Source organism: Chelonus insularis, unplaced genomic scaffold, assembly GCF_013357705.1.
Source record: "Chelonus insularis isolate UGA/USDA-ARS -01 unplaced genomic scaffold, ASM1335770v1 contig_42_pilon, whole genome shotgun sequence".
In the NCBI taxonomy this organism is placed as follows: Eukaryota; Metazoa; Arthropoda; class Insecta; order Hymenoptera; family Braconidae; genus Chelonus; species Chelonus insularis.
This window is the reverse complement of record NW_023276578.1, coordinates 976290-998899: the sequence shown is the minus strand read 5'-3', so window position 1 is coordinate 998899 and position 22610 is coordinate 976290. Positions and strand designations below refer to the sequence as shown.

The 22610-nt window shown below is 31.1% G+C and overlaps 4 protein-coding genes and 1 long non-coding RNA gene across 6 annotated transcripts; 3 read left to right on the top strand and 2 right to left on the bottom strand.

Moving 5' to 3' along the window:
* The first annotated feature begins 164 nt into the window (after positions 1–164).
* Rlb1 lies at positions 165–1707 on the top strand. Its single transcript, XM_035088138.1, has 2 exons — positions 165–299; positions 444–1707. Exons 1-2 carry the CDS (start codon positions 258–260, stop codon positions 1623–1625), a joined length of 1224 nt encoding a protein of 407 aa, XP_034944029.1. The 5' UTR covers positions 165–257; the 3' UTR covers positions 1626–1707.
* Positions 1628–22376, bottom strand: LOC118069805 (elongation factor-like GTPase 1). Its single transcript, XM_035088137.1, has 5 exons — positions 19474–22376; positions 19211–19333; positions 19009–19151; positions 2025–2212; positions 1628–1916 (listed from the first exon to the last, which is right to left on the bottom strand). Exons 1-5 carry the CDS (start codon positions 21996–21998, stop codon positions 1728–1730), a joined length of 3168 nt encoding a protein of 1055 aa, XP_034944028.1. The 5' UTR covers positions 21999–22376; the 3' UTR covers positions 1628–1727.
* On the top strand, positions 2890–8687 carry aos (protein argos). Its single transcript, XM_035088141.1, has 4 exons — positions 2890–4496; positions 7590–7807; positions 7948–8119; positions 8199–8687. Exons 1-4 carry the CDS (start codon positions 4233–4235, stop codon positions 8439–8441), a joined length of 897 nt encoding a protein of 298 aa, XP_034944032.1. The 5' UTR covers positions 2890–4232; the 3' UTR covers positions 8442–8687.
* On the bottom strand, positions 3842–5042 carry LOC118069809 (uncharacterized). Of its 2 annotated transcripts, none has more exons than XR_004690688.1 (2): positions 4903–5042; positions 3842–4798 (listed from the first exon to the last, which is right to left on the bottom strand). It is a non-coding gene; the product is annotated as an uncharacterized lncRNA (long non-coding RNA). The 2 variants fall into 2 exon arrangements; XR_004690689.1 differs by having other exon boundaries at positions 3842–4818; positions 4903–5040.
* Positions 12017–18611, top strand: dsx-c73A (doublesex cognate 73A). Its single transcript, XM_035088140.1, has 7 exons — positions 12017–12091; positions 13363–13482; positions 13564–14014; positions 17452–17706; positions 17934–18084; positions 18165–18287; positions 18366–18611. The coding sequence occupies exons 3-7, from the start codon at positions 13676–13678 to the stop codon at positions 18455–18457; spliced, it is 960 nt and encodes a 319-aa protein (XP_034944031.1). The 5' UTR covers positions 12017–12091; positions 13363–13482; positions 13564–13675; the 3' UTR covers positions 18458–18611.
* Positions 22377–22610: the final 234 nt, after the last annotated feature.

The window sequence follows — 22610 nt, the reverse complement described above, 5'->3', positions numbered from 1 at the left end:
AATTTCTTTTATAATAATTTTCCATATTATTTCAATATTTTTGAGAACTTTTTAGAAATAGGTCTCATAAATTGTACTCAAAATATCCGAGAAATGTATACTAGCGCCTTTATTTGTATTTGAACTAAAAGAAACTTATTCTTCCTTCCTCTTATGATAAAAAAGTTTGAACAAGCACATGTTCTCACGTGCACATAATTCTCATTTATGTTTTCTAAATAAACTTTTAAGATATAATCTTAATATTTTATTGAACAATGGAGTACGACAATACCAAAAAAATTGCTATAAACAATCATGTAAGTGTATTAACATTTTCTTAAGTACGTTTTGAAATTCATTTAACTTTTCAATATAAAAAGTGTATTGTAGGTTATGAATATTATTTTATATTATAAACAAATGATACAATTCAATATAAAATTAATTATTTTCTTATTTAGATTGTTTCACTCAGACATGCAGTTCGTAAAGCACGTGTTGGAGTGATTTGGAAACTCAGCAAAGAAATAAAACATCTAAAATCAAGACAACATGGAGATGAGAAAATAATTAAGAAGTGTCATCGAAAAGCTGAAAAATTTATCAAAGAAGTTCATCTATTAAAAAAAATTAAAGATGATGAAGTAACGAGATTTGCTATCATGAATTTTGAAATACTACAAGATACTTCATCCGATAAGAAGATTGATTTAAAAACAGAAGCAATACGAAGATTGGCTTCTCACAAAGCTTTAAAGAGCAAAATAGAAGAATTGAGAAAAACTTATCCAGATTATCAGATTTATTTACAATCAAAAAATTCTAATTTATCGGTTTCATCAAATGTAAAAGATAAAACAAAGTTAGAGCCGACGATAAATAATGAGTGGGAAGTACAAGATGTTTCTGATGTTACAACCGAAGTAGAAAAAACTAATGATAGTACAGAAAAAATATCTAACGAATCAATGGATACAAATGAAAGTATTACAGAAGAGGCCAGTGAATCAATTAACAAATCCGACACAGTAATAAGAAAGAAAAGTAGCACAAAAAATAAAGACAAGAAAAGCCCAAAATGTATAATAGATAGCTTTAAAGATGATACATCCGATAAACTATGTAAAGATAAAACTGTTAAAATTATTAGTGAATTAGCAGAAGTGAAAAAACTACATATAACTGATAATTCTATAAAACCGGAGGAAGTTGTAAAACAAAATTTTATCCTTAATAGTAACAGTAATCAAGATGAAGGAAATGAAGTAAATAGCAATAAAATACAAGTAAATCGAGAAATTGACTCGTTTTTCTTGACGGGCAATAATAATGAAAATTATATGTCAATTGCTGTACCTGAATCACAGACTTCTAACGATGAGAGAAGATGGAATGATAATACCGATAAATTTAATCATAAGAAAAAACATTTTATAACAAATATACGAGAGCAAGATAAAAGAAATAATCGTTTCAATATTAATGAGAATACAAATCGACGAAATAGACGTGATAAACAACAAATAAAAAGTGTTTCTACTGATAAAGCTGAATTACATCCATCCTGGGCTGCAAGAAAAAAACAACAAGACATCATGAAGGTAGCATTCCAAGGGAAAAAAATAATTTTCAGTGATGATTAAAATGAAACATTCATATCTTATTTAAAATTATTTTAAATATTTTATAAACATATGAAATAAATTATTATTTAAATCATAAAAAGTTTGACTTATAAGAATATTTTATTTATTTTTCGAGAGTGTTCTCTGTTTCTCAGCATGAGTTACTAATTGTGAGTCGACAGGCAAGCCTTTCCGTCGACGAACAGCATCAATATACTTTTTCGCACGATTCACAGTATCTCCCTTTTCACCAAAATGTAAGTACTCTTCTTCAGTTGAAGGAACCCAAAAAGGATCTTGTTCTATTACCTAGAAAACAAGTATGAGTATTTTTCTTTTAGCATCATCATCTTTTAATAGATATCATTAATGATACTAATCAAATAATAAATCACTACATCGTATAATTTATTATACCTCCCAGTGACTAAAGACAAGTTGTGGAGTTGCCAATCCAGAAGTCGAAGTACGCAATTCGCTAGCTAGATTAAAACTTTCAGGAACAGGAAGAACCGCATGAACTTGAAATTGACCACCAAATCCTAGAGCATTGTCAGCTGCAATAACACGTCCGTGTCTACGTCCAAAAACTGCATACAGCTTTCCTGTAACAAAAAAAACAAAAATACAATGCTGACTAAAACGTTTATGAAAATATTTATTTAATATAATAAAAATACACAGATGTGGTAAAGAAAATATAATTATAATGTATCTATAAAGTAATAAAATGTGAATAAAAATGTATTGAGAAGAATAATTCTTATTACGATAGATGTTGTGTACATGTACTGGATCAAAGAAGATCACTTATAAGGATATTAATGGGTCTCGTTTCCGTGTTTGGCCTGGTCCGAATGCAGTTTCTTGAGCTTCCGGTCGGGCATTGCTGAAACACCTGCGTCCACCTGCCCTTACCCTTATCTCTGTTCTTCTCTCTAGTTATATGATATTCTCTCACTCTCCCTTCTTTTTCTCCCTCCATTTTTCTTATTTTTTATTTATTTATTTCTTCAGATGCCTACGTGTCACAGTATTCAGATAATATTAAAATTATATTTGATGCATCTGCATTTTATAACGTTTATGCTAATTATAACGAGAGAAGTTTGCTCTTCGGTGCATATAAAATACATCCATGATTTACATAATAGTGTCGTGACTTGTTCAATGAATGAGTCTTATTGCTGCTTATGTCTCAGCTTAATAAAAATTATTATGTGTGAGGAAGGTGAACCAGTGGAAGTTGAGATGCTGAAGAAACTGTTTATAAAGAAAAAAAGCCTCTGTGTAGTGGAAAGTGAGAAAGGGAACTAAGAGTAGGGGGGAAAAACCATGAATGGACAAAAATTTTTATGAATGAAACTACGTTTTTAATCGTACTTGGAACTTGACTTCAAAATTACATCATTTCTTTTTATTTTTTTAATATGATTGCATAAAAGGCTGTCTCTATTGCAATACTTGGAAAAAGTAATTATAATTAGAAAGCTAAATGAACAATAAATATTGTAATATTTTCATTGAAAACATTTAATAAAAGACGATTTCTTGATATCTAAGTGATAGTAATTCTGGAAAATGAAATTTTTCCTGAAAATATAGATAATTGTTTGATAAACATCAGAAGAGTATTGGTAATAATGAAGGTATTTATTGATTGTGTTGTAATGTGAATGTTATAAACGAGAGAAAAATAGCCGCGGGTGTGAAAGACGATGGCTAATGGGGTCCCCACCTGGTGCAGCAGTAGCCGAGAAACTGCGAGAAACGACAAGCGAGGCTGCGTCGAAGCAGTGTTATATAGCGTCGATGTACCATCAGGGTTGCATGAGTGGTGGGAGCGAGAGAGCATAGCAGAAGAGAGACTGCTTGGTTGAAAGCTTGCCTGGTCAGGACGTCGACAAAAGGAAAAGGAACAAGTAAAATGATGAGAGAAGACGGAGAAGGGCGAGATTGGGAGCAGGAGCGAGTATGAGAGCAGGGTAAGGGGAGATAGAGAGGAGGCTGAAGTTTGAGGGACATAGCAAGCGAGAGGTAAGGGTGGGGGCACCCATTCATACTTTGCCTCTAGTCTACGACTCCAGTTCACCACGGCATACCTTCGTGTATCCCGTGGGCGCCATTCTACGCCGACACTCACCTACTATTCGACCTGTTCAATTTTACTCTCTCATCTGACCACGACGACGTGATACAACAGGAGTCCAATGAAAAGAGATATAATCCTAGGGTTAAGTGTCAAACTGTTTTTCATTTTTATTTGAAAACGTGAATCAATAATCGATCGTTAATCACCATACACTTGAAGAATTCTTAAAACTTCTGTTTTTAAACGTGTTTCATTGAATTTACGTTTTATCTTCTTTCACCATACTCTAATATGTGCTTGAATTTTAAATTACGCGGTATTTTGGCTTTCTATCAGTTAGTTTGTTTACTGTTATCTTTGTTATTATAAATACATGTGTGATGTGACAGACTATTTGAAATTTTGCAATGTGATTGTGGTACACTTTTATCACATAAACAATAAACATCTGAGATAAACATTGAATTCACCAGTTAATTCTAAAAAACAAGAGAAGTAACGTGTCAATATAAAACATAAAGTTAAACAAAAAAATGATGCTCAAAATGAAAAATCTAAGGATAATATTATCGTTGTTAATTGCTACATATTTTACAACCTGTTTGGGTAATCTTCTGGGACTTGAGTTTGATGACGCTGGAGAAGAGTTTCTCAATGAGTATCTATCCTTTGATGAAGATAGATATTTGGCGGAGCTTCAAGACTTTCAGGATGCGGCCATCGAGATTGATTTAATTGACACGAAGAAACATCGACGACATCCCCATCAAAAGCCACGAGTTCTTTATCAAATTGGGGTGAGAATTTTTACATCTTCTCTTTTTAATTATTAATAAAGTAAATCTTATCAAAAATGACCCCTAATCATTTTGATCAATTAAATCTCATATGGAATAATAACTGCAGTGACTTGGAAAAATGCAGGCGCTGCATGATCGCCAAGTATGCTGTTGACCAATTTCCGGCTGAGTTGACTGGGCGAGTAGTATAGCGCACTGCACGAGCCTTTTTTAGTCTTAAACTGCTTGATTCAGCCATTAAAAACCACTTATTTTTCCGCCTACTATTTTTAAATCATACATATACATGTATACAATATCTGTAAATTATATATATCACCTGCAATTTAACATTAACAATAACCTCAAACAAAAATCAATAGTATTATTGACAGTATTAAGTATTATACTTAAAAGTCTTTACCGCTTGTGATATTAAAAAAATTTCCTTTAGTTTTATTTTTATTGACGACCAGAAGTTTCTTCTTCGTAACTCTTTAAAAATAGTACAGCAATGTTGCAAAACGAGATAGATTAATAGACTAAAAGATAAATAAATTTTTCTAATAAAAAGCACAACTGAGAGAGAGAGAAAGATCTCGCGGACGCAAAACGCGTATACATACGCGAAAGAGTAAAAATTGTGTATTATATAGCCTTGAGCCACGAGTGGCGCCCACTTGCGACAATCTTAAACCTGTCGTGCAATGAGTGAAGAAAGATGAGAGTAACAACCAAGAAATAATGATTGTTTATTCTATCAGTGTATAAGTATCTACAGATACATCGTCTATTTAGTAAAGTAACTAGAATTTTTCTCAAGTTGTATGATCGGGTTCAAGAAATACATATAGATATGTATACACATCCAGAACTTGAACGGGATTATAAATGTAACAGTCTTTCTCTATCTACTAGATCTGCATTACGTTTTCAACTTTTTATTTACTTGTATTTTCTTGTCCTAATGCTTCTTGAAGGTAAATTTATTATCATAATCATCTAGACGTAACTACCTGACTCCTAAATTTAATCTGACACTTTTTTTTATTAATAGGGAAAATGATTGATCTGTAGACCTTCCTGGGTTAGGAAATTTAATATATTTGAAAAAAAAAACTATCCATGACAATGCACACTTGGTCATCTAACTCGATTATTGCTACTGCTGCTGCTGTTGCAGCTATACTATACTGCTATTCTGGTCGGTATGGTATTCCGAGTGCCAGGTGTCATGTTCATTCAGTTATGCGGTTGTGAGAAAAGTGAGAGATGCGTGAGAACTTCCGGATCACTCATGGATTTTTTCCGGTTACCTATTATTCCATTTTCTTCGCTTTATTGTTGTCATTTTAATTTTTTCTTCTCAATTCTAATACTTGAACATTATTCATTCATTGATGCTTATACTGGATTAATATAATACTATTAAACCATTCAACATCTTGCTGATGACGTATTAAACTACATCCAATTTGGATATTGATTCCAATTAATATTCAGAATGAATCTTATTTAAAATCTGAATGAAAGATCAATTTAAATCTTCATTAACTTTTTTCAAGTTATTATCTTTTAAAAATAAAACTAATTAAAAATATGTTAATATCCATCATCGATAATTAAATAAGCAGATAAAAAATGGAAGTCAATGCATATATAATAACGAAAATGATGAGATTAGTTTATACACGTAGAACCTACGCAATTGCTTCATTGACTGGGTGCATTGACAGGATTAATGGTACCCCCTTTAAAGAAAAACATGCGTGTGCACAATGTACTTTAAGTACACACTTATAAATGACGTTTTTTTCAAGCACGTCAATTGCACACTGCAGTGAAAGCAATTGGAAAGTCTTATTGAGGTGTACTTGTATCTTGCGGTCTCCCACTCTTTTCTCACTATTTTTGTTATAACAACATTACAATAAACTTTAAGTGATGGCATGATCAATTACACGTGTGCTTCAAGAATCTTATCACTTCATAAATTCATTGTTATGATGTGTCGTATTAATTAAATTTTAAAGTTCTTTACAGAAACATTGGGAATTAATTTCGTAATATTATTATATAAAATTGATTGCATAATTCTTCCCCATTCAGCATTTAAATTCATTATAATTCTAAACCTACATCAGCATCTATTGGCTTAACGTGATTATTTATAATAAAATGAGGCTAATGCAATAAGCTTTGGATTTAAATAAATAAAAAAAAAAAAAGAGATTTACCAGCTTTTACTTTAAAAATCTTTGGGGGACCATAATATTTATTGCAGGATTTGAGGATTAGGGGCATCGTTTAAAAAAACTATCCATTTCCGGTAGGAAAGTTTTCCAATTTTAAATGCTTTTTATACAGAATGTTTCATTTATCCTGTTTATCTTCAATTATGTTTTCTTACATACACAGTTAGTTATTGGAAGATATTGAGAAATTATTGGATTCACCTCGGAGGCAAGTAGATAAAAAATAGATTTTTCATTGAAGAAAATAAAAATAATAGAAATAATGAAGAAAAACATTAGAAAAAGGGATATTTATCTCTGGAGGATCGTCTAAGAGGAAACTGTTGACTGGCTTCCGTCAAGGTCCAAGAGATTTTACAGGTAAAAACGTAAAAAGGCATTCGAATGGATATAAGTGTTGAGTATAACAAGTGAATGGATGAGCTAGAGTGAGAAGAAAAAGATTTTAACCTGAGGCAAAAGGCGATATTTTGATTCGTAATCTCTCCTAAGTAAAGGAGGAAGCACGTGGTAGTGGTGATGTCGCTATTGTGACGTGGGGAGTGGGCTCGTCCGGTTTATTCTCGAGCAGACTTCCGCTATTTCTCGAAGGAAGCCTATTCAGCCATTATTTCACTAACGGCTAACACTAATTTGCCCCTCTTTCTCTTTTTTTCTATCTCTAAATAAAAAGAGAGAGAAAGTATATAAGACAATATTTTTATAAGTTCATAATTAGCTTATAAGAAATCAATAACTTGAGCTGCTAATCAAATTCTATCATTGATAACTTTGATGGAACCATCAAGAAGTATTCCTGTCTTATGAAGTTCTTTGATGATATTGATAATAAACATTCTTATTTTTGTTTTTTTAGGAAAGTGAAGAAGAACTACCAGAATGCTCACACAGTGAAGTATGCAGCAAAGTTGATCTTTATGGAGCACCATGGGTTGAAAGGCAATGCCGATGTCCAGAGGGACATACTTGCCCCAAAAGTCTACATGCCGATGATGGTCATACGATAGTTGACAAAACACGGCAGTATAAGCTCTGTGAACCTGTCAAACGATTACCTATATGCCGTTACTTCAAGTAAGTCAAACAATGTATTTTTTATAGGTTGAAACATACAATAGCTACAGCATCAATGAAAGAGAAAATGTAGGATCATTCTGAGATGTTTGGAGATGGTTGGGATATAAAAACATTGATTTATGATTTTTTCTCTATAGAGATGTAACGTGGACACTTGCACCAGGTGGTGGACCCGGAAATACAACTGTGCAAAAAATTCATTGTCGTTGTCGTCCCGGAAGTGTACCCTATCTTGTGAAAAGACAACCGTATAGATCATCCGAGGGAAACTCTGGCTTTATCTACGCTTTTGCATGTTCTCCACAAAGTGTAAATATTCTGAATGTTTTCTTATAACAAAATAACATAATAAATGTCAAAATCACAAGATAAATGATTTTTTTTATAGCGCCTAAGATGTCAACTGAAAGAACCATGCAGGCTTTTTACAGTTCGGAAAAGACGTAGTTCTCAGCTAGAGGAAGTAAATGCATCACCACTTTGTCAATGTCCAAAAGGCCACAGGTGTCCCAGAAGACATACAGACCCTGGTTCACTACCAGCAAGATCTTATTCTGGAGTGCTTGAAATAAAAACCTATAGTGGTTACTGCGTACCAGCACACCACAATGAACCAGTTTATATTCTATGAGAAAAGTATGCAATATAAATTTTTTAAATTATAATAACTACGTTCGATGGCAGAGAACTTGTATCAATTAATTATTGTAAATTTACAAAATCATTTTTTATATTATCTTCAATTTGTTCAAACGCATCAGATGTCTACACAGGTTCTGAGTTACCATAGAAATTGTGTTTGAAAGAAAATCATACAACCTATTTTATCAACCGTTGGAGTTAGAAGGTTGAAAAAAAAAACAAAAAAATTAAAAAATAATTTTAAAAAAGTAAACCGAATTTAAAAAAAAAGGAGAAAATATTTAGAAAAATAAAAAAAATCTAGATAATTGATTTTCTATCAATATCATATGATAAAATTAAAAGAAAAATTAAATGATAATTATTATTTTATATAGATTTTATTAATTTGTAATATGAAAAGTTAATATGTACGTTTTATTATCGTATTATTATTATTATGATTATCATTATTTTTATTATAATTATTATTATTATTATTTGAATAATGACTATTGTTAATAATGATGCGTTATTGATCTATATAGTTTTCATGCCATTTTAATTAATTAATTAAATAGTTGTAAATATTATATCTTGCCTAAACATGATAAAAAATCACGCTGCACTTGAAGCCAGCATTGATTTTAAATCGACGCCAAACATGTTTGTATAATGTTTCTTAAATTAATTAAATAAATTTATAAAATTTTTCGATAAAAATGATTATTTATTCTTATCTATTGTAATCAACATTATATATAATTAAATTAAAATTTAAGTCTTTTTTGTTAATAATCGTATAATTGAAAGAAGTTTTTAAATTATCTATATTTATTTTAAATGGTAACTACATTGTAAGAAACAACTAGTAGAGATATATTTTGCAGAAAAAAATATTTTCTCAGTAGAAACCGGTACGTGCGAATCTATATATCCGTAAGTGTGAACATGAGATCAGATCATTTCCATAATAAATATATTCATATGTACAAGTGCAGAGTTGTAAAAGAAAAATAAAAGAAAATATCAAATATTACTGATGTTAGTTGTCTATGGGAATGTTGCGGTTCATCAACCCTCTTTGAATTCTTCAGTGTAATCAGTATGTTCTGTCAACCGTATCTGATAACTGTACCTATCAATATTTTCCTTCACCTTTTATTATTTTTCAAAATATTACCTATCATTAGAATATTCGATAAAAAAAAAAATATTCTATGTTATTATACTTTAAAATTGTCATGAATTGTAAAACTGTATTAACAACACTCCAAAGCTAATAGAGACTTTATTCCATACCAAGTTTCTGTTAGCAAGGTGTTAACAAAGAAATTAAGGAAATCCTTATTTCTAAAGAACTTCTGTAAAGGTGAATGCAAAATTACTTAAACCAATTAACATCACAGAGGTTGATTATATTCGACTATGATTACATAACAATTATGTGTACTAAATAGCACTTATAGTCTACAATTTATAGCTATAAACAAATTGATTATAATTTTATTTGAATTCGACCTTACGATTTTCAAATAATATGAAATATTCATTAGTATTAAAAAGTCAATAACGATGTATAAATATGAATATAGAAAAGCAATCTCTTTTGTGAGAACCGCAATTACGAACAAATAAAGAGAGAAATACATCAGTAAAAAGCAACTAAGAAGAGCTAAAAGAATTTAATAGACAAAGACAGTTAGTGCGGGGGAGCTTGGGATTCTCTCATGTAATTTCTCTCCTGGCCTTCTTATTTTTTTTGTCTTATTTTATTTTTAAATTGATGTACAGTGAAACCTTTGCCTAAGATATTAGCTCCCTGTGTATCTGGTGTGATGATGGTAGAAAGTCAAGTCATGCACGTTGTCTCGTAACCCCCTTGAGGGCTCATCTCAGTTTTCTTCAGTATTTTTTTCTATTCCTTTATTGAAATAAAAAAAAGGGGGGAATTCTTTGAAAGATACAAAAAACGTCTAAGAAAAAACTTTCTCTCAATTCTCAAATTTCCGGTTTTTTCCTTAAAAAATAATGTAAGTCTTTAGAAGTTTATTTTCATTCAAAGAGTAATTTGTTGAGATATTCTGCAAAGTACAGTGCACTGATGCATCATCGTAGTTCAATGGACTATACTTATGTTCAAGAAAGGGTCAAAGAGTGACAGGGAGAGTACAATATAGAAGAGAAATAATATTCCAAGTATTTTGCTTAGCTCCCTTTGTTTTCTCTTGAAGAAGATTGAAATGTATGTTTCAAGCATTGATATACTTTACTATGAAATGAGATCAGATAAGATGGTAAAATATAAAGGTGAATAAAATTTCAATCAACCAGTCGCACGTTACACTTTACATGCAATAGATTGTAGATGGACGGGCGTTATCGACTTGTTCAATTGATACTTCCTATTTGGCAAGTAGCAATTGCCAAGTATAGTTTGTGTATCTATAAGATATTCTACATCTAAGAAAAGCTAGTCTGCATCTGGGCCAGTTTGCTACACCTTACCTCGTGTATACTATGGGATAATTATTATCAGGCGGTTTTATAACGAGGCCTATACCGTCCCATATTTTCTATGCCAAAGAAAGTATCATCCTTCAAATGATGCGCTCATTCGTTGCTGTGCAGTCATTCTATTTGTCATTCATGATATTTTTACTATCTAGCATACATATAAATAGTTGATCATTTATTTTTCTAATTATTTTGTGATTTGAAATGCATTTACATGCATCTATCATCATTAACTTCAATTTCAGAAGGAAAAGAAATTATATTTTCACAAAGACAAAGAAAATCCTAATCTGCTGATACATCATTTCTGTTGAGGAAAATATTAATAAAATATGGATAATCATTTTTATTTCTTTTTAATGAAAGTAATTTTTTTTTCACTGATCAATATTTATAGTAATATTCAAGAAATTGCTTCAAAATCATTCTTAATCATCAGCTATAGCAAAAACTATCATTTATAATATTTTTTTTAGTTATAAAAAAATTTTTATTGGCATACTATTTTAATATTCATGCTGAATCACATTGATTTCCATGATACTCGTAACCTTTACTACTATCAACTTGTAAGCTATTGTCTAGAACTAAGTGATTTTTGAATTACCATAGAAATAGAAAAGTCTTTTCTAAAATTGAGTCCACTTCATTTTTAGCATCAGCTACTTGTCATATTAAATCAATAACTGATTGAATAAATTATAATTCTCTTTCTAGCTCAACAGTATTAAAAGAATTTTCAAAATGAACTAAATTCATATAATCAAGTGTTCACGAGAAAATAATTATCAAGAAGCAGCATCATCAGCGGCTGACTTTCATCAACTTTTTTGGAATTTATTTCTTATCACTTGCTGAAGTAAAGTGGTTGCCGCGTAGGTTGAGGGCAATTTTTAAGGACCAAGAGGAATAAATAAACCCGCGTTGAGCGAGCTGTGTAGCTGAGGATTGGCGGAGATACTGAATAAAGTTCTACGGGCAGTTGCACGCGATTCCTGGTTGGTCGGTAAGTAGGACTAGCGGGGATTCATAGGTAGGACTCCTCCTAGGAGAGATCACAGTCGTATTCCAACTTCCATGGTCACAATAGCGTGTTTTACAACCACGATTATTGTTGAGGACCAATATTGAAAAGAGTTGATAGTAATATTAATATCATTTTGATTTGTAAAACTATAAATACCTTTCATCAATATTTGCAAATTATTCAACCATCAGTGTAGTCTTTTTGTGCATCTCATAATCATTAACTTTGGTGTTTGCATGTATAATTGTGATTATTATTTGATAAAAGTTTTCATAATTCCCTCGTTTTATACTAATTTATTTCCTTTGCAACATTATATAAATTATTTTTAAAAATTAATCTTATTCATCATTTTTATTATTAATCCAATAAAGTTATTAATCAAACTGGAATTGGTAAGCAACAAGCCATATTATGATTATTAACACTATGATTATAAGTTTAATAGGTACTTTTTGTTACCTATTTTTATTTGACATTGATGATAGTAATAAGTTAAAATAGTCCAATTTGTTGATCCTAAAATCTACAGGTGTTATTTAGACTGTGAAGCTCAGCGCTTTTTCATTGTTTTACCTAAATTGTACTGTGTCATTTTTTGTTTATTTCGAAACATTTAACATCAATTTGGCCCGTGAAATGTTGAATTGTTTGACTTCCGTTACAGTGAGTTCATCGCACGCAATCAAATGCAGCTCCGACGAACCTTGACCGTGGCCAAAGCCAAGCGCGTTTACTCCAGTCAGCCGAGTAGTCCCGGAGTGTTTGCAACGTTCACCTTCAAGTCGCGCGCTCTCATTCCTCTCGAGCGTAACGAAAGTGCATGAACAACTTGTCCCGTCCCACAGAGAGAATGATATGATTAAAATTTATTCCCGTGAAAAAAAACGTCTCTTTATCCAGTGCAAATCTGATCTCTATTCTCATTTCCGAAAAAAAACGATATTGCAAGACCCTTGTCCAAGTAATTCACCTTAAAAGCTATGTCGCGGTTAAATTACAAGTTTTATGAATTAAAACATCAGATGTAATCATTCACCATAAATTTTTTTTTAACGATTTTCTTGGTTGTTTAAATAATTCTTAAATGAATAAGCTTTACACGTAAATAATCACTGTAGATTTTAAGATTATCTAAAAGCTGATCTGTCATTTGAGTTTAAAAAATGATAGACTATCCCGTTAACAGAGTACGCCAACATATTTCTCTTCATAAGTGCTATCAATATGTCTTTTCATTTAATTCTACAGGTTACCCTTCTACATCATTTTTCATCTCACATACTCTAGCATTTGATCAATTACATTAACTTTAACGATACATAATTAAAAGCATTGCATTCTATTGAAATAAATAACACCAATAAATAATGTATAATTTTTATAGACAATGCATTATGAATGGAAAAGCAGAAAAATCGTATAATATAAGTAATCATTGTAAATCGTCAGAAGAATTCAACTGTTCAACTATTAAATCAAACAATTACTTTTAATATTTTCTCAAGTAAGCTACAAGTTTTATTGACATAACATTGTTTAATTTCTGACATAATAAATAAATGTTATTATTTCATTATTTTTATAGCATTATTGAGAAATTGAATGGTGTTTAATTATCACCAATTATCTAGAAGAGAATTGAAAGCATTTAGCAGAGTGGATTTATTGAGAAGAAAAAGAAAACAATTCTATTCGCAATGAAATTGTTATTTCTGGTAATGATTATGGTATGCACTGGCAGTTGTCTGTCACTACCTTCAACGATTCCGACAACAACTTTGAATTCCTTAAACTTGAACAAGAAAACGACCGCCGTTGTAAATATCACAGCCTCTCCGTTAGCAACGCGTGCCAAAGCCCCGGAGACTACCATTACCTCAGACTCCAACATCAGCAACACAAGCAACCTTGCCATCAAGAAAATTCAACTAAACGAAGTTACGACACCTAGCCCGTTATCAAAAGAGACCCGTGAATCACTAAGCAAAATTCGACCGCAGATCAAGCTTCACATAAATTACACCAGTGTCGGCGAGGTGAGTAGCTATTTATTATTATCTTTCTATCTTGGAGAGATTTTTTTTTCGTACTGTAAATACCTTATATACCTATTGTCTCTCAAAACCTAACTGTTTCTGCCATTTAATATTTTGGGGATTTTTAATTATATATTATGTATCCAGACTTGAGTGTTAAGTCTGGTGTTGGATAAAAAAAGATTATTTAAAATCTTGTGATGTTAATTTTAGCATTGAAATTGGATCCATCAAACTCGTTAATTTTTTGATTTAAAATGAACATGATGAATAATTAAAGCAAAATTACCTTGACCCAATGATTTTCTCAAGATGTAAATTTTGCTTAATTCAAAAAATAGCCATAAAATAAAAAAACTACTTGACTATTTGTAATTAAACTTTCACTGTTAGATTCTCTATATAGTCAATCTGACGAGAGAGTCATCTTGAATAGAACTAAACATGGTTGGGTACAGGAAGACTCTTTCGCTAGATAGACTGCAATTTTCCGTGTAGCAAATCACAGGATAATGGCTTATGTCCTGTATTCGTGCTGAGATTGGTGTAAGCTAAACTATTCAAACATGTTATTAACAATTATTTCAAAATCTTGACAACTAAAGGCTTATAAATAATTTAAACTCATGTATTTAACAGCCTTAATCACATAATAACCATTAATTAGTCATAGAAATAATAAAAATTACTTCCCACCCAATTGAAGTCAGTATTTTCATTAAAATTGAAAACAATATTTATATTGTCAAGATTCTAGACTAATATATACAATTTAGTAAATCCGTATAATGATCATAAATAAAAGAAAATGATTCTCGTTACAACCGTTTTTTTATCCTAAATGTATTGGGATAAAATAATAGAAGAAGATCTCGCATAAAATAAATCTCATTCTCATCCTCTTTGTTTTTCTCTAGCATGCTGCGAAATAGTATCACACGTGAGAGTGCACTGATGGCTTGTAAAGTACGTGTACAAAGGAGGTCATGTTGTGTCTTTGAATCAATGCTGCAATATATACATGTATGGAGAAAGTTTTCTCTTCACTCGGAATTTTTTCCATCAATACAATCTTATATTTATTACTCATGACTCTCACGAGAGTTGAGCCGAATCCTACTTTATAATAAAACTTTGTCTACAGTACCCATCACATACTTTCTTTCTTTTTCGGACCATGACATTTGCACTCGTCATAATTAATTACACGACAGCCTGTGAGATTAATCGTTTTATCTTTCTTCTATCATTGTTGAACACTCAAGCATGTTGTTAATATCAAATAAGCATCAATTTTTCCACATTAAGTATGCAAATACAACCTGTAAAATAACATTTAAATTAATTTTGTACTTCCATAACAGAATGTATACATTCAATCAAACGCTACAGGTATTGTATGCTTTTGTATATTAACAAGCTTAGCTTTACCTGAATATTATATGATGGTTTTATGGAAGAAAATAAAAACAAAGCTGCTATACGAGGTATAATTATATTGAATCATACATTGATTCAAAGAATATTGCATAGAATACATCGTGATTATATAAAGAGTAGAATTCCAGTTTCATGAGGCTTTACGAGAATCCATACAACTGCTCCATAAGTCGTTAAAAACAAATTCCATGAGTTCAAGTTGACCTCGAAAGTAAGAATGATCATTTTGCACCACTTTGTGTATAACATGTAAGATTATATATCTACACTGGAGCAAGAATTTACATCTTTAACCAGTACTCCCATCAGATTTATTATTTATTCATCATTCAATGGCTATTATCAATAATATTTTATTCATATTTGATGATCCATGAATGAAGAAAGCAAAACTTGTTAAGTAATCGGAAATAATTTATAAATATTTTATAATCAGAAAAAGTGTGTAATATTATGTGATAATATGAAAGCATTATTTTCATTTTTTTGAATTTAGATGGATTTTAATAATAAAAATGATAAATTGATTGATTTAAAAGAACGAAAAGGAACATAACTTGAGCTTCTATAGGTGAATGTACTTGGCAAAGAATCATTAACGCTTTGTGGTGGCCTTAATGACCCTAGCATGCCTTTACTCTTTGTTCTATCTTTTCTCAACTTCCGTCTTTCATAGCACGTGATTTCTTCTCCCCTAGACCCATGATTATAGACAATCCCGGATAATTAATAATTAACTACATAGTCATTGCCGAATTATGTTTAATGATATTCTAGATGTTGGAATATGATTACAAATTGTTTTAAAATATTCCATGTTTCATAGAATGCTGCTATTAAAATATCGGTACAGGAATAGGAATATAAAATTGTAGTGATGACAAGGCAGTTAGTTTTCGTTCTGCGACTACTTTGATGATATACATAGTGTAAATCAAGTATTTCTGTGTCACCGAGTTTGTGGGACCGAAACGGTTACGGTCAACTGATTCCTCAGCATCCACCCATTTAATTTTTATCGAACTACGAGATTCTTGATTTACCCTAGAGCGTTTCCCATATTTTCTAGAGCATCTTAAAAGAAAAAAAAATACCATTAAATTATAAAACACTATGCGCTGAATTAATTCTACCTTTTAGCCAATAAAACTCATTTCTTTTTGTTCAATAAACTGATCATGAACACCAGTTGATTTTATTCCTCTGGCAATTCATCGCGTGTTTGTAACAAATTGAAATGAAGAATTAAAATTATTACTCCATAAATATTGAAGTGTAGAAAGATGCTTTGTAAATTGTGAATTAAATAAACCGACTCTTGAACAACCTATATCATTTATAAAAGTTTTAAGGCTATAGTTTTAGCAATTGGAATTTCTTGAAGCGGTCACGATTTTGTGTGTTACGCTTAATGATTGTGGTAGGAAGAGTTACTGTGGTTATTCGCTGCCGTTCACCGAGTTGTTTCACAAACATCATTATCAAGGTTATTACTGCACGAAGAATTCATACTGACAGCGTGTTTAAACCTTCATATTTAACATAACAAATTTTATATTGTATAATTTATTATTTTACTTTTCTTATATCCTGAATATGAAAAGTGAACATAAATTATATACAGAAAACATTTTTCGTGGAAAGCAATTGCTACAATAACAAGTTATTTCAATACTTTAATATTCTAAATACTCGATTTGAAATTTTTTCGAGCAGAAAAAAATTATTACCTGTTGATTACAAGGAAAGGAAATTTTTTTTCAAGTGCACCGACCATTTACAACACTAATGATTCACACCAACAGCTCGATAATAAAACACGCGGTTAGAGAATAATGTTTATGATAATCATAATCTAACAGTAAAAAAATTTGCAAATTTATGACACATCTAAGCTGAAGGCATTGATGATGTTTTAGTAGATAATGATATTTTACTATTTTTGTGATTATATGGGCAATTAATTAAAAAGTCATACAAAATTTATTTTTCCACAGACTGGAGTTCGGTTGCCAGAAGGAGCTAGTGCAGCTTTATCAAAGCCAACTAAGTATCATTACTATCCACATAATCAGCACATTTATCTACTACCAGAATGTGCTGTTCAACAAGTATGCAATGCAGTCTATGTTAGATTAAATTTCACTCAACCCTTGTGCGCCTGTCCAAGTAGATACAGAGATCCTTGCAGTGCATCTCTTGATTCTGATGACCTTCACACTACTGAACTTGTTACAGATTCAAACACAAGGGTAAATTACTTTTAATTACATATTATTAATATGCTTTGCTGCTTCCCGACAAGAATTATATTTGTCAACTTGATTTTTAACTATGTTAATTGCTATGCTACAGCACTTTGTTCCGAGCAAAAAAAAGATGATAATTTTTTTTTTCAACTCTTTTAATGCTAATTATACAAATCATTTTAATTAAAACCATAAAATCATTGTATAACTTTTAAAAATAATATTTTCAGGCATTAACATTAGTTAAAACTTGTGAGCCAGTAGCAGAAATGCGAGAATGTCGAACTCCAAGAGATTGGTCATTGTTAGCTTTACAAAATGTTCGTACGGGAAAATCACATTATCTTGTAATATGCAGGTGTCCTGACACCAACATCCTAGGTATGTTATTCCAATTTTATTCGTCTCAGTGAAAGCATAGCAATAATCATACTAGCAATAACAATTGACCTATTTTTCAGAAGGACCTATGAGTCATGATCAACCTACATATGCCAGTGTCCCAGGTATTCGAGTCTATGGGATGATGTGTGTTCAAGGAAGCAGAAAAGGACGTCCGTTACGACAAACTCGTAACTTACTTGGTATAACTGTTAAATATATTACAAACTAAGATAAATATTAAATTAAACTGAAATTTAATTTTATGACACTTTTTTTAGGCTTAGAAACAAATGAGAATTACAATGATATGAAATCAACATTCCCATGGCATATGGTTCCAGAACTTATGAAAACCGCTAATTGGGATTGACTATTGTGATAATTGATACGTACATCACACTAACAAATTATAAAATTCATAAATTAATAGTTATTTATTATCAAGTTATCATCGTATTCAGTGTCATCCTTTACTTTTTTATTGCTTCATAATCTATTAATTATTACTTTTAGACGTTTTACGATTACACTATATGTGAAAAATTATCTTTAAGAAACGAACAAAAATCGTTTATCATAAGATGATATCTTATAGATAAAGTTGCATATAATTATCAAAATGTCTCTTATGAACAAATACTGTCAAGACAAAATAATTTTTATTTAAAAATAAAATACTTTTTCAAAATAACTAACTATTTAATATCAACGTAATTCCATAATTTATTTGTAACAAATTGATTTAAGATGGATAAAATTCCAAGCCAGCATTGATTCAAAGATTGATATCATGAGAAATGATAAGTTGTAACAAGATGAAAGAGTTTTCAACTCTCGTTATATCAGAAAAAAATGAAAAATATATGTTATATTTTTAGTAAATGATTATTAATACATAATATAGAGTAGCAATTGACTTACCAAGTACATCAGAATTGACGAGAACGCTGCATGAATACATAGGTGCCACTAAACGAGGTCTCCGCATATTAAGAGCACGACGACAAGCTTCCTTGAAGGCTGATATTAACTGTCCACTGAGATTACTTTGTCCACTACATTCACTGTAATATAATTTAATGGATTTACTATTTTTATGGAAACTTTAATCAGTTTTTTATACCTCTGTGCATCCTCATAAATTTGCCATTTTTTTACAATAAAGCATACTCCTCGCATTGGCTCTTCACATAAAGGTCCTGCAATAGTTGCCAACTGGAATCCATTGATAATACTATTATCATATCTGAAATAATTTATTCGTCATTCTAGATTGTATCTTAACACTAACTACAGCAATTTATAAATGATAAAATAACATGATTTTCAAGTATTCCGTAATGTTAAAAACTTTAAGTGTATTTAATAAAAAGCAAATTAACTTACGTGGCTCGAGGATCTGTTGATTGTTTTAGTTGTTTCATCCAAAAGGGTAATCGTTTATAATCACTTTCATTAAGTAAAATATTAGGTCCACATTTTTTCGGCCCAAACGACCATATTTCATTTAAAACATTTCCCCAGTTAGCCGAGTGAAAGGCAGTCGATAAATCATTTTTAAATGTTTCAATGGATTTTAATTTTTTATTTGTAATCGAAGTCTCATCGATTGACAGATTAGCGATAGAGGATGGCAGTGACTCACATTCCTGTTTTCCAAGTTGTTCCCAATGCATATCTAACTGTTTAAGAAGATCAGAGTTATCGTCTAGAATCTTAATAACTTGTTCTGGTAATGGTTTAGCATCAATTTCAAAGAAGCATTGATGATTGGTTGTCCAAAATTCCAAAGGTTCATCATGTGTCTTTTTCTCAATAGCTTCATTTACCATATCAGTAATTGGTGGAGGTACTACAGTCTCTCGGAATGGAATAATTGGCTCTGATACATTTATCTCTACTTTAGCATACCGCTGCTTAAGATCGTCTAGACAACGTTCGAGATGAACTTCTCCAGCGGTACTTAACACAATTTCCCCAGTTTCTTGAATATGCATTCGAGCACAGCAATCAGCCTGATTTAATAACTTGAGACCGTTGACAAGTTTCTGCAAGTCATTAGGATGCTTCGGTTCTAATGCAACTCTAAGTATCGGTACAGTAAGTGAAGTTAGTTCAGTAAATGAAGGACAAAACATAGTCGATGATAATGTAGCGGTTTTCAAAACATGTTCCTCTAATCCACCAATACCTATAACATTACCGGCAGGAACTTGCTCTACAGTTTCCAATTCTCGTCCCATCATGAGATATAATTTTGTAATGACGACTTTAGTAACATACCAACCAGATTTTAAATCTTTCAAGGAAGCTGCCGCTTTTACGGGTTCATTATTTTTCATTCTTTCCAGAACAGTTTCAGGATTGTGCTTCGGTCCAAGAACAAACAATTCAGCACCGGGTTTTAGTAATCCAGAATAAACTCTTGCAAATCCAATCAACATTTTTGCTTCTTCTTCATTTACTATGTTTTCTTGATTTTCTTCTTCAACCTTATCATTACTTGTCGTTCCATGGTCATTAGATTCATTTTTTTCACTTTCAAGCTGTTCTAATTTCATTGCATGCCTTTGTCTTACAATTTCTCTTCGCTGTACTAATTCTTCTTGGGTTAGCATTCGAGTTTTATTTTCTGAAAATGATTTTTTATCAGCAGAAAACATTTTTGATACAAATGCGATAATTGGTGCATCTTGAGAAGAACTACAAGCTAAAAATGCAGACTTTAATTGTTGTGTTTCGGAGGGAAGAGATGAAAAGTCATTGTTTCCGCTCATTAAACGTTCGATTTTATCACCAGATAATTCATGAGGAGCAGGTACATTATCACAGACCATGGATAAACAAGCTTTTGCTAGTGGAAGCCACTGCGATGCGATTGCATTTAATTGAACTTTTGTATCAGTTACTCTTAAATCTCTATTTGTCAATTTTATATTCATTTTCTCCATCATACTCATCATTTTCTCTTTGTCTTTTTTAACTAAAACTATATCATACAAAGTCCACAGATTCTCAAGAATTAATGATACAAAAAGTGGCTTTTTAGCTTTCTCTTGAGCACCTTTCATAATTCTTTTATTTTTCATATTTAGATAATAATCACCCCAAAGTGTCTTTGCTAATACTTTTTCACTAAATCCTAGTTTTTCTGATAACATTTTTGCAAACTCTTTAATCCCAAAACCCCATCCATCTATTGCACTGGTAAATAAAACGTTGCCTCTTTCTGGAGAAAAATATAAATTTGAATCATCAGCCTCTTCTAGAGTTGACTGCCAATCTGTAAGTGATCTTTCAGTTGAATTTGAATCTTTATTATTTTTAGCTGTTTCAATAATTTCATCACGTTGCATAACATCACTGGCAAATAATCCTCCCATTACGGCATTAACTTGCTCCAGAATTTGAGTTAAATGAATATAAGCATCAAGAGGTGTTAATTTTATTTCTGTAATTAATCTGTCAATCTTATTCATTACTAATATTGGCTTTAAACCTTCAATATAAGTCATAGATAAGGCACTTCGAGTTTGAGGGCATACTCCTTCGACTACATCGACAATAATAATAGCTCCATCACATAATCTGACCGCTGTTGATACTTCTGATGCAAAATCAATGTGACCTGGTGAATCGATGACATTCAATAAATATTCTTCATCATTGTTATTAAAAAAGAGAGATATAGAGCTTGACTTCATGGTTATTCCTCGTTGCTGTTCATCATTACGACTATCCATGTATCGAAGCTTGCCGGCAAGCTTGGTTGATATAATTCCATTGCTTGCTACTAGACAATCTGCTAAAGTTGTTTTTCCATGATCAACATGGGCTAATATACAAATATTTCTAATAGATTTTGGATCTTTTTGAAGATTTTTTAGTTTTTCTAAATCTACTATCCTCATTTTTGTATACTTCTAAATTTAGTTGACATGCATAAATACTTAAATGTGAATAAAAGAATGAAATGATTGAACACTTTAAATTACTTGTTTCTAATTGAAAAATCAAGTACTATTTTACTTTATTCTGTTTCCACAATGCAAAATGTTCGCTATTCCTAAGCACAATTCTCTTTTCAGTTACAGTAGAGAAAGACATTTGTATCGGTTGACACACCATTCCGAACTGAATAAAATATTTCTAGTTATTATTGATATAACCAGAAATATGGAATTTCACTGATTAACTGTGAAGTGCAATAATACTTTGGAACAATGTTGCGAAATATTACAAAACTGAATGAAAACGTGCGTGTATCCGGAAAATGCTTGTAGGTTAGACTTCCATGTTATTTCACTCAATTGATATTTCAGAACATCGGTTTTGTATTGATAGATGATAAAGTAACATGTTTCAAAAATTTAAACAGTTTCAAATTAAATTTTTTACGTTCTTTTGTAATGTTTTCAATTAACAATATCATTACACAAAATAATATCTAAGTTAACTAGTCAAATATTCATAATCATTTTTTTTTATTCGAATTTAATAAAAGTCTTACTATTCTCTGAAGT